General features: G+C 41.6%; 1 protein-coding gene across 1 annotated transcript in view; it reads left to right on the top strand.

Annotated features, from left to right (window-relative positions):
- The window catches only part of COL22A1 (collagen type XXII alpha 1 chain), a 128870-nt gene that overhangs the window by 105248 nt on the left and 8061 nt on the right, over positions 1–15561 (top strand). Inside the window, exons 42-53 of the mRNA XM_032181166.1 lie at positions 296–349; positions 3014–3067; positions 3887–3940; positions 5295–5348; positions 6688–6741; positions 7546–7599; positions 8692–8745; positions 9417–9461; positions 10406–10459; positions 11454–11507; positions 12849–12902; positions 15483–15554. Of these exons, the coding sequence (XP_032037057.1) occupies positions 296–349; positions 3014–3067; positions 3887–3940; positions 5295–5348; positions 6688–6741; positions 7546–7599; positions 8692–8745; positions 9417–9461; positions 10406–10459; positions 11454–11507; positions 12849–12902; positions 15483–15554 (657 nt within the window). The remainder of the gene's footprint in view (positions 1–295; positions 350–3013; positions 3068–3886; positions 3941–5294; positions 5349–6687; positions 6742–7545; positions 7600–8691; positions 8746–9416; positions 9462–10405; positions 10460–11453; positions 11508–12848; positions 12903–15482; positions 15555–15561) is intronic.

Raw genomic sequence — 15561 nt, 5'->3', positions numbered from 1 at the left:
CTGTTACCAATGGACATATACAGTACAACGACAAATATTTCCTAAGGTGTAGTTTGTCTGGGAAAGACCCACCTACAGTGTTAGACGTTGTTGTGTGTTAACCCACAGGGATATGTGCTGACAAATCTGTCTGAAGCCATACTGAAGCATTGGCCCCAACTGAGGGGCAAATGCTGACATGCTCTGCCCTCCTGATTGGGAGAAAAAAAAAAAACAAACAAGCAAGCAAACACACAAAAACAAAACAAAACAGAACAAAACACTAGTATTTACCTCTACCTCTTCTGCATTGCAGGGAAATGCTGGTCCCAGAGGTCCTGCAGGCCCACCTGGGCTGGATGGTCCAAAGGTTGGTTCATTTTCTTTAGTTGCCTAAGCAGAACCTTTCTGTGATTAGTTAGTGATCTGGGTGACACAGGATCTTGGTGGCACCCATCCCTGTGTAAAGGGGTAGGACTGACCTCTTGGGTGGGCCCTGTACTGGTGATTCACTGTAGTACTACAGGCATATAAAACTGTACAGCTCTCCACATGAACACTTCTTCATTTAACTACAGACATCTACCATCCTTCTGTTCACAAAAACAAGCCAACAAACAAACAAAAAATAAAACAGAGTAATTCTGATTGATTCTTGAATTAATTTCATTTCATTGTAATTTTAATGAAAGACCTTAGAGTAAATGTGAATCCATATCAGGTGAGGAAGAAATTAAAACCTTACCAGTAGTCCCTCTGCATGATCCTCTCCAGTATGAATTTCATATGCTTGAATCCCTTTAAATTAAAGGGTGACTCAATGGGCTGCTGGACTCCAAATACACTACCTTTCATGGTTGCTTTTTCCACAGACTCTGAATATTCCCTGAAATATGCTGTAGGAAGAATCACTTGTTTCGTCTCTATGTTTCTGCCTCATGGACATAGGCCAACATCGAACACAATGTCTGTAGGATTCAAATAATGTCACATTTCCAGTGTTTCCCATTAATAGCTCTGTCATCAGTCTGCTCATAATGCCAGTGCCTGGTCAGAGTCAAAACCCTTACAGCTACCTAATGTGAAACAAATCAAAACAAATTAATGGAGAGAGAGATAAGGCATGAAAACCACAGTTCCCTCTATACTTTCCTGCATCCTGACCTACTGTCTAAAACAGCTTCTGCTATTTTAACATCTTTGTATTTGCGTTTATTAGAATGTAGGAAAAGCTAATAAAGATTCATATATATTAACTTCATATCTTGTAATTAGATGTATATTGGGGGTGAGCAGTAAAGTCTCAAAAGCAAATATGAGGTTGGTCAAAATGACAGTACATGAAATTTTCAAAAGAATTAGCACCCCATAAAGACAATAACTGGCAGAAAACCCATGCAGCCTGAGGCATACCTCATCAGCTGCTTTATTGAGTGCTATGGAAAAGTGTAGGTCAGGAGAGCAAGACTGGGTCATAGAATCATAGAACTGTTTGGTTGGAAGATCACCTAATTCCAACCCCCCTGCCATTGGCAGGGACACCTTCCACCAGATCAGGTTGCCCTAAGCCCCATCCAGCCTGGCCTTGAGCACCTCCAGGGATGGGGCATCCACAGCTCCTCTGGGCAGCCTGTGCCAGTGCCTCACCACTCTCTGAGTGAAGAATTTCTTCCTTATATCTAATCCACATTTACCCTCCTTTAGTTTAAAGTCATTCCCCCTTGCCTATCACTTCACTCCCTGACAGAGTCCCCCCCCAGCTTTTCTGTAGCCCTCTAGTAGGAAGGCCTCTGTAAGGTCTCCCTGGAGTCTTCGCTTCTCCAGGTTGAACAACCCCAACTCCCTTACCAGAGGCTCTCAACAGCTTCTGAGATTGTTTAGCTGAAATAGTAAGACCAATTTTAAACTGTACATGTACAGAATATAAAGTTAAATATTTGATAAATAGTCTAATTTCATTCATTTAGAATATCAATTATTTGATTTTTATATTCTGCACATATACAGTTTAATATTAAGTAAAATAGCAATTTCACAGAGTTGGTAAATGGTAAGAGAAAATACTGTAAAACTTTTGAGAAGGTTGCGAAGACATAACTGTCATTGCGAATTTTTCCATATATATGAGAAGGCCATATATATGAGAAGGCTCCTAGCGGGGTAAGACCCAGAGAGCACTTTTGAAAATGCAGTAAGTTGTCCTTTCCAGCATCATGCAAACTGGTACAATATCCCATTCTGAAACAGAGTAGTGAAACTGCAGATCTTCGCTCACGAGCTGCTTCATGCTTTCTGGCAATATGAATTAGGCCTATTTTAGTTGATAAATAACAGTTCTTCTTTCCCCACTTGTCTCCTAGCTCTCATGTAATGAACCAGAGTATCATTTCAATGGTCTGCAATTCATTAGTATCCTGTACATTGTTCAGCTCATAATTTGTATCCCTATCATCTCAGTATTTTTTGCTTTGTGAGATTTATCTTGTCTAACTGTAAACATTGATATTACGGACATCTACTTTTGAGTTTGTTGCCTCCGTTCTGTTGTCATGAGGACAGAGAGAAATGGGGAGAGAGAGGCACTTTATGGGTGTTAATTTTCTGACTGCACCTTAGAAATGTTGCTTTTGTTGCTGTTGTCCCTGAAGGGAGAGGAGATTGGTAGCTCATACTGTGGGTGCCTTCTTTGGACTAGATGATGCCTTACCAAAATCCCATTTAGTACATTGCCTAACAACCTGTCTATTTTTAAGGATGTGTCTGTCCTCTTCACGTCCCTGAGACTATATATAAATATATATATATATATAAAAGACTACACTGGGTCTGTTCAAAGACCATTTTCCCAGATATTCCTAGCTCCAACATTCGTAGAGAAAATCTAGGGCAGAATTTAAGAGGAGAGCAAGCAGGGATCAGTTCTTATTTTTGTGTTTTATGAGCAAATGTCCAAGTGCTTTATGAAATAGGTCAAAAAGCTGACACAACACTGAATCTAAAGTGACCTTCCATTACTTTTTTTTTTCATTATCAGGGTGCTAAAGGAGACCGTGGTACAACTGGGGATGCAGGAGAAAAAGGAGAACAGGTAAAAATTGAGCATGCTTTTCAACAGTGTCATCACTGTCACTCCTTCTTCATCAATAGCTGCTATAATGCTGGTAGAGGAACCAGAGACAGAAGAAAAAGACGGGAGCTCTCCATTGCTGCAAAACCTCAGATGGGCTTCCTTTCCCCTCTCCAGCAAAACATTTCCCTGTCTTGTTTTGGTGAATTCCCAAATGATTCCCAGATGATCCTCACCTCTACATTGGATACATTCGGTTCCCTAGAGTAACCAACTTCTGTTCATTTCCTCAGCTAATTTCTAGATGAGATCCAGGCAATTACGTGTCTCTGGGCTGAAAAAGCTAGTGCTGCTATTTATCCTGGACAATGAGTTTAAGGGTGGCCTCTTTTAGGAGGGATTGAGATGCCACAGGAAAGACAATAGTCTAAATTGGAGCAAACTTTTACACTTTTTTTGCCAAGGGCTGAGTCAGTAGTTGAAAGTGCAAATCAGCACATCTTCAATAAGATCTGTAGGATATTTTAAACAGCATCGATTTCCAGCCTGGTTTTGTGCTTTGTCCAGCCCCACGATGTTTGCTCTCACCTCTTGTTAACATACCATGAAATACACATTAGAGAAAGTACACCCTGAATGTAACTGTATTTATTTCTGAAGTGCATGTTTTGGAAACTAAGGCTTTCATTTTAAAAGCTGTGGTTCATTATTTCTTTATAACTAGCTCCCTGTGACCTGTCTTATTTTGATTTTACCTCCCAGTGCCCAATGACCAATGAACTTATATACAATTAGAAATGTGGACAATGTATAAAATCTCTCCCTTTTGTTTTTTTTCAGGGTCACCCAGGGATGCCTGGCTTCGCAGGGGCTCCTGGAACTCCTGGTCCTCCTGTAAGTTCTTCTGTTGCAAAGCAGATGGTCTGGTATTTTCCTTACTAATAAAGGTAGTTGCAGCAAGGAACATTCTCACCTGTCTGCATTGCATTTGCCTTTTCCAGTGGGTTCCTAATGGTCCCATGAGTGTCATAGAATTCCCTGCTCATGATAATTGCTATTTAATACATCAGCCACTTTTCATTGATTGCTTCAACTCACTCTGTAAATGGATGCTAAGCTTCACTCACTCTCTTTACACAAGGCAATGATCATGAAAACCCTTCCACAGAGACTATTTAGTAGTATGCACATAGGTGTTTCCTTATAAGCAGAGTAAGTTGTCAGTCTGGAACCAGCAGATCTAATAGTGGGTTGGATTCTCAGTTTTATGCAGTAGTACAAGACTAGATTTTTCTCCAATTTTTGTATCCTGTGGTTTACTTCTGAATTAAGAGGCCTTTTACATGTGTCCTATTCCATCGCAGTCCTTTTCATTTCTTGTTCTACTCTCTCCACAAATACAATGATTCTTCATTGTATTTATAAAGGCATAATACTGGGGTGTCATTGCAGAATCAATGCTGGAATAACTTGTCTCTCATGCTTGTGATATTGCACTTAAACTCTCCAAGAGCAGGGACTTTTCCTGAGCATCAGGCTTTTCTTTCCAACCCTCTTCTCTTTGCCCATAGTCATCACTACTCATATTGCTGCTTGCAGAGTAGTGGGGCTCTGCCGTTCTAAGGGTATGCAGCCTTTGTCTTTTCTGTGGATCAGCACAGTCTCTTCAAAGCTAAATTTCCATTGCAATACCTAAAGAACAGGAGGTACCAGAAAAAAGGATTGGATTAAAATTCTGTTTTCAGATGGTAGCAGTGCCTAGAGCCTGCTGAATGCTTTGCCACCAGGACAATACATGGACCCTGTTTGAGGGTCATTTGCAGTCCTGCAAGCTCATCTTAAGAAGCATTTTCTTAGGATAAACTGATAGCACAGGCACAGTTACTGCCCTGGCTGTAGGCATAGTCCAGTAGGATTAGAGCTCTTAAAACTATCCCATGACACTCTCACGTGAATCATGAATGGAGTGTCATGGACAAATGAAAAGTGAAAAATAAAACTGATCCTGTCAAAGGAGAGTAAATCGTGATGTTTCCCTAGACATTTTTTTCCTGCAACTTTTACTGTGCCTTTTTCCTCTTTCATTTACTTGTAGTTCCAGGGTGGTAGGGATTGCAGTCACAAATATAGCAAATGTGTTAATTATTCATTTAATTATTCATGTTGTTTCTGCTTTTTTTTTGTTGTTGTTGTTTGGTTGGTTGGTTTGTGTTTGTTTGTTTTTGTTTTTGTTTTTGTTTTTGTTTAGGGACCAGATGGGGCACCAGGACCAATAGGACCAGCAGGAAACCCAGGAGACATAGTAAGCTCTACGCTCTGTGTTACACCACTAGCCTTACCTAGACTTAGCTCTGTGAAGTAAAGCTGAGCTGGAACCAATGTAATGTCCTTTGAAAGGTCCCCAGATTATTCAATCTGAAACATCTCTACACCTGCAAGTAGGACCCACACAAATAGCAGCAGATTACTCTGTTCCTGAAGCTTTGTTTACTCACCAAAAGGAACTCCAAATTAGCCAAAGAGAAAATCCAGTCCATGGGACCTCTTTGCTGCACCTTTGCCTACCATCTAAGGAGGTTTCTGTACCTCTCGTCTATCTGTACTTGATATGAACATCTTGTAGCCACTATAATAGGATGACTTAATCTGTTAGGATGGCTCATGACCCAGGATAACACCTGAGTTGTGCCTGGGGATTGTCAAAACAAACCAGCACCATTTTGAAGAATGCCATAGCACAGACTGCTCAGATCCCAGGCCCTTAGACCATTCCCTGGCACCACTGAAAATATGAGTACAGATGTAAACTTCAAGAAGTCCATGAAGAATTTTTCTACTGCTGTTTTATTTGAAGAGTGTTCAGATGCTGTTTTATGGTAATGCATCACAAAACCCTGGGAGAGATGGGTAATCTGACGGCAGTCTGATTGATGCTTACTTAAGTGTGAAAAGGAAAAATGAACCATCCTGGAGTAATGCATGATTTAGGACTGTGTAATTCTGTGATTAATTTCTAGAGCAAGGTTTCCTAATCAGCAAGACACCTTTTGCACATCTGTTCAGTCTGAACTTCATCATAAGGGACCAGTAATGGTCTTTCTGGTTGTGAAATCAGTGAGCGCTCCCAGCAGAGAGCACAAAGACTACATGGACTTCCCTTTTTAAAAGCAGGTTAAGGCAGAAATAATTTGAAGGACATTGGGTACTTTTGTCAGTCCTGTAGAAAAAGACAGGGTTTCTTTCTTGGGACAGTCAATGAGGCACTTCTCATAACTGCTGATTCAGTAGATATAAAATATAGGCCTTCTATTTTCTGGCTGAACACTTCATGCAAGAAGCACTCAGTGTTAAATATAATTAAACTGCAGAAAAAAAAAATACTAGTGATTCTAGTGGTTTCTCCATCTGTAACAACTTATAATTAATATTGGATGTTTTGCTTTAAAAGAAAACTTTCCAATTTATGCAGGAATGAACTCAAGAAAACCTATATATAGGTTTATACCTGTATATGGTATGATGTGAGCTGCAAGACCAGATTTTCACAGTGGTCCCTTGTCAAATGCAGCATGTGATGGTTCTTCATCTGAGAAACATCTGCATGACTTGTCTGAACCACAGTGTTTCTGCTTTCTTTCCAGGGTAAAGATGGCCCTCCAGGTCCACAGGGCCCACCAGGTGTGCCAGGACTTCCAGTGAGTGCCGTTCAGCTCCTTCTCACTCAGTACATTTAACTGTTTATAAGCATAGGTGACATTTCTGGGGTGCTTTGAATGCTTTGTGTGATCTTTTAAGGGGTACCATATTGGTGCTATGTGTTTGATACAGGACACAATGAGCACCGTGTTTGATCACTTTAAATCTAAGTGTTTATTACCAATGTGAAACAGGCCTGTTCCTCATCCGCCTCCTTGTTCTTTGTCATAAATACTCTTATGTAGAGCAGAAAAATCACCTAATAGCTCCAGTATGAGGACATGAGGATTCATAGCCTGGAATACCATCTTCATCTCAGTCCATAGTTAAAATAATTCCTTTGCACTTGCTTAAGATCAAGTGCATCTTGGGCATAAACACTTCTCTTCTGGAAAACATATTAGTACAATATTTTATTTTGGCTTTTATGCCTAATAGAGATAGGGACAGAACTATCTCCAGTGCAAAGCAGTCTAGTTGATTGAAGATAATGCTGTTATAATGATTTATAACAGCTGTTTTTAGAATCTTGTTTTAAGGCTGTTGGCATACTTACCTTGCTGAAAAGGAGGAAACCACATAGAACTGCCATATGGAAAAGGGAAACAGTTTGTGCTGCTATAGTGGTGTGGCAAGGGCAGGTTTATGGCTGAACTGTAGAAATATCAGACTTTTTGGAGGGCTAGGCAAACTTAAGTAATGCCACAATGGAACAGACTTGCTATTGTGAGTTTTCACACTGACAAAGAATTTCCAATCTATTCTATAAACTTCTTATCCCCTGCTTTGCATTTCATTAACAGGGCATTGCTGGGAATGATGGCAAAGATGGCAAGCCAGGATCTCTTGGGGAACCGGTAATGTAATTTAAAGCTGTTTCACTCAGGCAATCATGAACGACATCCAGTTATTGCTTTTGGAGCTGCCTATCTATGGACTCCTCAGTGGGGGCAGGGAATCTGTTGGCACATCTTTTTTTAACACCATAAGGACTATATTGTCTTGATCAATTTATAACTTTCATGTACGAGCAATCTTGAAAAGAAACTGGGTTCTTTTACTTTTACAGCTGCCATAAATACTCTAAAACCTAGTGATTCCACCTTTACAACTACTGCAAATATTGCAGAGAAGGGAGGTTGTGCATTAAACTTGGGGATCCAATTTTTAGAGAGAAGATTATGGTGTATAAAAAATTTAGAGGAGTTGTCTTTAAAGAACCCTTTTCTGGGTTGCTCTCTGACAGTTCTGTTATCCAGAATTAAGAGGTTTGTATTTGTTGTTCTCTACTTAGTCTATACTTGCATTTATTGAGGGGGAAAAAAAAAAAAAAAAAAAAAGAAAAAGAAAGATATAAAGTTGTAAGCCAAAAGGAGATGCTAATAAATCAGAGAAAGGGAGATGTTAATAAATCAGATGAATATAATTCCTTGCAACTGTATTTGTTAGAAGAAGAATGTGCTTGCAGAATCTGGAGTTTCCATCCTCTTTGCCAAATGGTACTTGGTGCTTCTGTAAGGAGCCAGGTCCCCAGTCATTTAGGGGAACCAATAAGTGGAGCAGTGCTTGTCACAAAAGCTGTAGACAGCTGTGTGCTTGCATCAGAACACATGGTTTCTGTGTGCAGATAATTAATTTATATGTGCTGACTAGGTATTGCTGCAGTTGTGTGCATTACCCCTCTGAAATAAAAACACTGTAAAGTTACAACAGTCCAAAGGTGTAAGTGCCTTTGAAATTCAAAGGGTGCGCTCATGACAGTGATCGACGTGTGTGGGAATGTCTCTGTCACTGCTGTCCTTGCACACTCAGGCACAGACACAGCTGGAGAAACCTCAGGCAATCACAATTCTCAGCATTACACCTAAGGGTATGAGTGGGGAGAATTTTGAACAGCAGAGGGATGGACCTGAGAGCCTTGTTAACATGAACATGATTGTTTCCCATAGGGAAAACCTGGAGAACCAGGGCTCCCAGGCCAGGAGGGTGCCAGAGGCTTACCGGTAGGTAATTCTTCTGTATTATAGATGGGAAGCTTTTGTCAGACAGCTGACAACCCTTACTGATGTGATCAGGTGTGAGTGACATGGACAAAGGTATTGGGTGCACCCTCAGCAAGTTTGCAACTAAGCTGTGTGATGTGGTTGATGTGCTGGAGGGAAGGGATGCCATCCAGAGGGATCTGGACAGGCTTAAGAGGTGGGCCTGTGCAAAACTAATGAAGTTCAACAAGGCTAAGTGCAAGGTCCTACACTTGGGTCAGGGTAATTTAAAGGAGATTGGGTTCCTCACCTAGAGTTTAAAGCAGATAACCTCATGACACCCCTTCCACCAGACACCTGGACACACCTGTAGCTCTTGTGCTCTCTTATGTGTCCTGAAAGGAAAGAAATGATGAAATTAAGAGCTAAATGATTTTTTGGGCTGGTCATACCATGAATACATACCCTATAGTCTTGGTCTTGCAGCCTAAGGAGCTGTGGAAAGGACTTTTATCTCCCCGAGACGTTGTTCTACCTAATTGCTGCCTGACACATGGCAGCTCCATGTTGACCAGTCCCTTGTAACCACAAGAAAACAGGGAAAGTTATTAAGTGCACATTCTAGATAGAACATTGTCATTCTTCCATGTGTTACGGTAATGGGCGATGGTTTATTTCATTCTCTTTTGCAGGGTTTCAAAGGACAGAGAGGAGACACGGGTCCCCCAGGTCCCCGGGTAAGCAACATGCACTGCATGCATTGTGGTATTTTGGAGAAAGGTTTTATGAATTGAAGTTGACCTTTCTAGGGCTACAGGTGAAAATGATGGCGGGCCTGCATTTAACGTGGCTGTTTTCAAACACAACTTCACAGCCTAAAATCACAGCAGCTGTTTTCATTCCCTCTGCTGAAGTTCTACTGCTGGGTAAGGCGAGGCAGCTGGTAGATCTGAGCTCTCTAATGATAGTCCTTTGAGATAGTCCTTTGTGAGCAATATTCACAGGATGCCTCCATACTGTATCCTACTGGTACAAATGACATACAAGTTGAGGAAAGCTACTGCATCCATTGGATGAGTATCAGCTCTCCTCCAGAAATGCCTAAGTCATGCAGAGTAAGATAAGAAACGAACATACAGAAATGAGAATAGAAATGTTTCTAGCCGTTTGGCTTACTTGCCTGTGCCTCAAGAAGCCTAAAACTCAAGTCCTGCATAAGAACTTGGTTTCTCCATTCTGAGCAATGCAGTACAAAATGCTCCCTAGTGTAGAAAGTAGAAAACAAAACTGAACTTCTTTCTGCCTCAGTAATTCTGATTTTCCATGGGGAAAGAAAATGCTTTGCTTAGAGGAGCTTAGCTGAGCAATCCACTGCTAGAGCTCCTCATCCCTTCTTCCTTACAATAGTTTCTATACCATGAATAGGTTGGTGGTTTTCAGTCACTGCTGTAGCAGTAACAAATCTGCTAGGAGCGGTGCCTTATGCATCACTTTCAGAACACGCTTCCAAGTTATTTTTGTAATCTGTGTGACATGTATGATGTACAAGGCTCTTAATGGCTTTAAAAAGTCATCACTGAGCTCAGTCCGATATTGCAGAAACCCCATACCACTTGCAAAGGTGTTGCTGGCCTGTCATTGACCTTGAGCTGATATCCCTTTCTTTTTTGCTGAATTGCAGGGGGAACCAGGTGCGACAGGTCCTGCTGGGCGCGAGGGACCACCAGGGAAGGATGTAAGTGTACTATTTTGAGCAGCCATTAATCTTCTTCCTGACAAATGAAAAATTTCATTCACAGTGACCCCTCCCTAAAAACAACCGCAGAAATTGCAATAAAGGGCGAATTACCGCAGCAGTGCACAGGAAATGATTTGTACAAAGCTCATTAAGGTAACGAGGAATTTGAGAGCCTTTATCACCACTCGGCTGCTGACACTTAAATGTCAGGTATATCTTTGGAAAAGCAGAGAGATCTGTGCTGTTTAAATCCCAGGCTGTACTGTGTAGCCGTGGACCTGCTTTCTGCCACTCCTCCCCGAGCCGTGCTTCACTCTGTAGGTCCCACTGGGCCAGGTTCCGTCACACTTCTCCTGCAAAAGCTGTACCTTACTGCACACATAGCTTAACCAAAATCTATGTAATACTCGTGGAATGAGACGCTGCTGCTCGGAGGAAAGAGAGATGGTACGAACAGATCCTCTGACATTATTAACGTCAAATGCAGTCACATAACAAAGTCTCTGGAGAGCATAACTGAAGAAGGATCCTGCAGCAGCTGCTGAGCAATGTACCAGGTGGCTGATATGCCATTGCTGTGGGATTTGGGGAAGTGGTTTCTCATTTGCACCCCCCTAGTATCACTGGAAGACTGTTGTGCTGTAAATGGTACCCTACAAAGCAAAATGGCAGGTAGACCTAGGGAAACCCCTCAGAGAATACAGAAGCAGGTTGCTCAGGAGAGAACAATGTAGTCCAGTCCCTGAGGAATCCAGCTTCAAAATCAGCTGATGCTAATGGGTTCTGCTTGTAATCAGACTGCATTTGGTGATAAATGTTTACACTTCAGAAGAGTGGTCTTCCACTACCTGGAAGGAGGTAGTGAAGGTTTTCTTTAATGTTGTTTTTCCCTAATACACAAACAATGTAATTTAATAGGAACATTTTTAAATGATGTTTTGCTTGCCTGTCAGGTATTTCCCACTCACCAGAATACTTTTCTTCATTTCAGGGCGATACCGGTCCCATAGGGCCACAGGGTCCTCGAGGACTCAGAGGGCAGCCGGTGAGTTTTCTCTCCTGACAAGCAGTTTCTGGAGATACACTGGGTTTACTGGGGATGTTCTGCATCCCAGACCTCTGGTTTGGAAGAATGCTATGCAAAATCAGGGTGAAGTTTGATAAAACACTACCTTTTCTGGGGAAAAAAATAAATAAATCAGAAGTATATTGCTGGAAACCAATGAGGACTAATAGGAGCACAAAGTATTGTTGGTTTCTGACTTTGGTGGGAGAGTTTAATGATTTCTGCCAGGACTGCAGTGTCAGACATGCTCATATTCCAGACCTGCCCCTGATATATCACTTCTTGCAGAGCCTCAGAATATGGTTTTCAAAGGTAGACACTAACTGCAGGTGCCCTGTTTGAGATATTTGGGGTTCATGTGACACCATTCATTTTTGTCATGCTCTTTTCTGACAAAAAAGCATAATTTCAAGAAAAAGATTTATGTAATTGAACACATGTAGAGTTTTATTATATCTTCAGTGGAGAAATGGCAATTTAGTTGACATTTCAGAAAGTGTCATTTGGGATGTCTGAGAAATTACTTTTATTAATTTAACAGGCACTTCAATTCTCTTAAAACCCAGAGCTTTCCAAATTTGGATTCAGGTCTCAGTCACTGAAACTGGGCATATCTTTATTATTTTGCAATAAGAGTGATTTCTTTTCCTTCTGGGAAGACATGCTAGTGAAACAAATTCTGTAACATGTTCCGTATCTGGGCAAAATGCTGATTCAGCCAGCAATGCCAGGAGCTGGAATGGCAGGTCCCTTGAAGCTAGGAGGGTAGGGGGTTAGATTAGACTGTAGGAACATATGGAGAGCTCCTCTGTCTACCTTGTAATTTATCTCATTATTCCTGGACTGCTGGCATTAGTCATTAATGTGTTGTGCCCCTTCACAACAGTAGTAATGAATAAAAAGGTTTGAGGAGAAGGAAATTACCACCCCAAGCCATGTTCTTCTTTGGAGAAGAGCTACCTGGGTTTTTATATGTTGGAGGGCAAAGTATCAGTTTATCTTTTTTTTTTTTTTTTTCCTCTGCTTTGTTTCTTGATTAATAGAAAGCACGAGGTATGATTCTGAATATTGCCAGTAAAAAGGCTGGTCTTTATGGTCAACTCCAATGCAATGACTTTTTATCCTGTGATGGGGTTAGCCATGCACTCAGGCATGCAGAAGTTGTGGGGTTGACTGAAAATAGGAAATCCTTACTCTGTAATCTCCCAAAAGAGGAGGTTGGACGATGTTAGTGAAATCCCTGCTGGTATAGCAGCAGGTGGATATTTTTATTGATTGTGGTATATGTTACTTCACTAAACTTTTTTCCTTTTCATCTAGGGCAAGAATGGATTGCCTGGATCTGCAGGAGAGCCTGGCCCAGCAGGTAACCCAGTAAGTATAACAAAGTTCCCTTTGCAGCAAGCAGTTACATCAAGGAGAGGTGACGGATGGAGAGGGTTATGTATAGCAGCTTATAAGTTGCTTTGTCTGAAGGTAGAGGTCAGTGACCTGAAAATCATTGCCTGGCCACAACATCAGAGGAGTTTTGGCTATATTCCTGGAATTGAGCTGCAAGCTGGGTCATCTTTTTATTTTTATATTTTTTAATCAGCAAATCTGTTCACAGAAAAAAAAAGAAATGATCGATTACCTGGTATGGAGGAAAGATTGGCATGCCTCATCTTTACAAGTTGATTTAATTTTGCCAAGCAGAGACTGCGTAGCCAGCAGAGAGTTGTCACAGGGAAGGGGATGGCCTCGGGGAGTTGGCAGGCTGCCATGGAGGAACAGCAGCAGTAGAAAAATTCTCCCCAGGCACTTGGGAAAAGAGCAGGCAGTGGGCAGTAAACCAAGATCACAGAGCAGAATGAATCCCCCGGGGGCATCCTGTGTGTGGAAGAACAACGTGGTAATGAAGGGCTGTAAGGAGGACAGAAAGCAGTTGTTGTTTTTTCTCTGTTCTTCTGCTGCAAATTGTTCAGGATTCAGCAAACCCATGCAGATGAACCTTTGTGCCCACCAGCACCTATTGCAGTGCAGGGCTTTTCCTTCTCTTTGACCACCTAGACATTACAGCTCATTGGGATGGTAAATTCAGACAGAAACAAAAGGCATAGGAATCTGAAAAAATAATTGTAGTGGGACTTTGCTCACCTTTGTGGCACTCAGCCCTTGCAATACCATAAAGCAACCTCAGCCTTGCCACTAACTTGTGCCCTGAGCACGTTTTGCTTTGCTGCTCAGATGTCTTCTCTCATGAGGCTGCAGAGAAGCAAACAACACCTTTGTGCATGGGGAGATGATAACATGCAGGTGGGGTTTGGGTGGTGCAGTCTGCCAGCCTTTCCACAGACAATAATCCTCTGCTTTTTTTGTCTTTGCCACAGTCTCTTTTTGACTTGCTGGGACCACTGCCATTGCCTCTTACCCCATAGATCTTCGCTCTTGCCCTTTCAACCTCCATTTCTTCTTATCGTGTCAACCACTCCTCCCAATTCTTACTGCTTTTTGGCTTTCTTGGTTGCTCCCCATGTGTTTTACAAGGTTGCTGCGGTTCTGGAATGCTCTGTGAGTGCCAAACAGGGGTTAGCTTTTAATCATCATCATGTTATCACATTACCTACCTAGACAGTCAGATGGTGACCCAGGGTCTCACCAGGCCGCTTCCTGCACAAACACAGAACTAAAGCAGCCTCTGCTCCAGAGGATTTACAGTCCAAAAATAACGTAAGAGATTGAAAAACGATAAAGTCAGATGGATGAGAAAGGGGAAACAATGACAGTGTTGGTCAGCAGAACAGACAGTCATCTCATCAGTATCTTTCTCTGTCATGAAAATGAATTCTCTCTCCTTCACAAAGGTAATTATGAGAAGTGTTTCCTTGTGCTGTACACTACTCCATTTATTTCCAGCCTTGTCTGGAAATGCACCCATTTCCTTTGCAATTTGGTGTGACAAGCCAATATTTCTGTTTGAAGAAAAGGAGAAGAGAGAAAGATGATTGTGACAATCAGGATTTCTTTTCCACCTTATGAACTACTTCACCATTGCTGATTTGTATCACAAGGACATTGGGCAACACCTGCCAGGAGCCTTCTCCTTTTGCATCTGCTGTTTGACAGTGCCCATGCTGCTCTACCGTGTTCATGCCTATATATGACATTGAGGCCCAACCCCTAGAAACTCCAGACTTTTCTCTTTTGTGCAACATTAGCAATGCTTCAAATCACTGCATACTCAACAGCCACGTGCTTTGTGCCTGTTTGATTTGTTGGCATTCACTTGACAAGAAAATGAGCTTAAAATAAAGGCAGGTTTCATTCTAAGAAGAAAAAAAGGTTACATTCTGAATTAGAAGGTGGCAAATAAAGTTCTGAAAATAAAAGGTTAAAAAAAAAAAAAAAGAATTTAAAAAAAAAAAAAAGTATATGTGAAATGGATCTGTTTCCTGAACTGACATTTAAGCTGCCCTGATCTGTAAGAAAATGGGACAGTTTGGCAGAACATCACAAGAGATAAGTAAAAGGCAGACGTTTTTTAAATTGAACCTGAAAATAAGAGCAAAGGAGAAGCTCAGTAGCTGTTGTCTGTTAATTGTATTCTCAGATTTGAGCTATATGACCATCTGCACTGCTTCCCTGTTGTTGTGCATCGCGGCATTTCATCGGCTGCAATGACAACTTAGAAACCATGCAGCACCAGAAGTAGCTGCTGAACATACCTCCTGTCACTTCCATAATTGTCACTTTCTTTTCATCCTTTCACAGGGACCCCACACAGCTTATTAATAATGCAGACCTGGTATCTGCAATCTGCTCTTCTAAATGACTTTGTTCTTCCTTTCCTTGTCAGTTTTAGGAGCCCTGCTGCTACGGTGAAATTTGCATATTCCAATGTATCTGTAAGTGCATGCTCTGGAAAAGAGGTGGTGGAGAAAGGGCTGCTAGTGTATCTCTCATTTCTGTCCAAAGGGTCCTAAAGGAAATAAAGGAGAGAATGGCAGCCCAGGACTCCCTGGCTTCATAGGACCCCGAGGACCACCTGTAAGTA

Source organism: Aythya fuligula, chromosome 2 (assembly GCF_009819795.1).
Source record: "Aythya fuligula isolate bAytFul2 chromosome 2, bAytFul2.pri, whole genome shotgun sequence".
NCBI classification, from domain to species: domain Eukaryota; kingdom Metazoa; phylum Chordata; class Aves; order Anseriformes; family Anatidae; genus Aythya; species Aythya fuligula.
The sequence above is the reverse complement of the archived record's forward strand: the minus strand, read 5'-3'. Positions and strand labels throughout refer to the sequence as shown.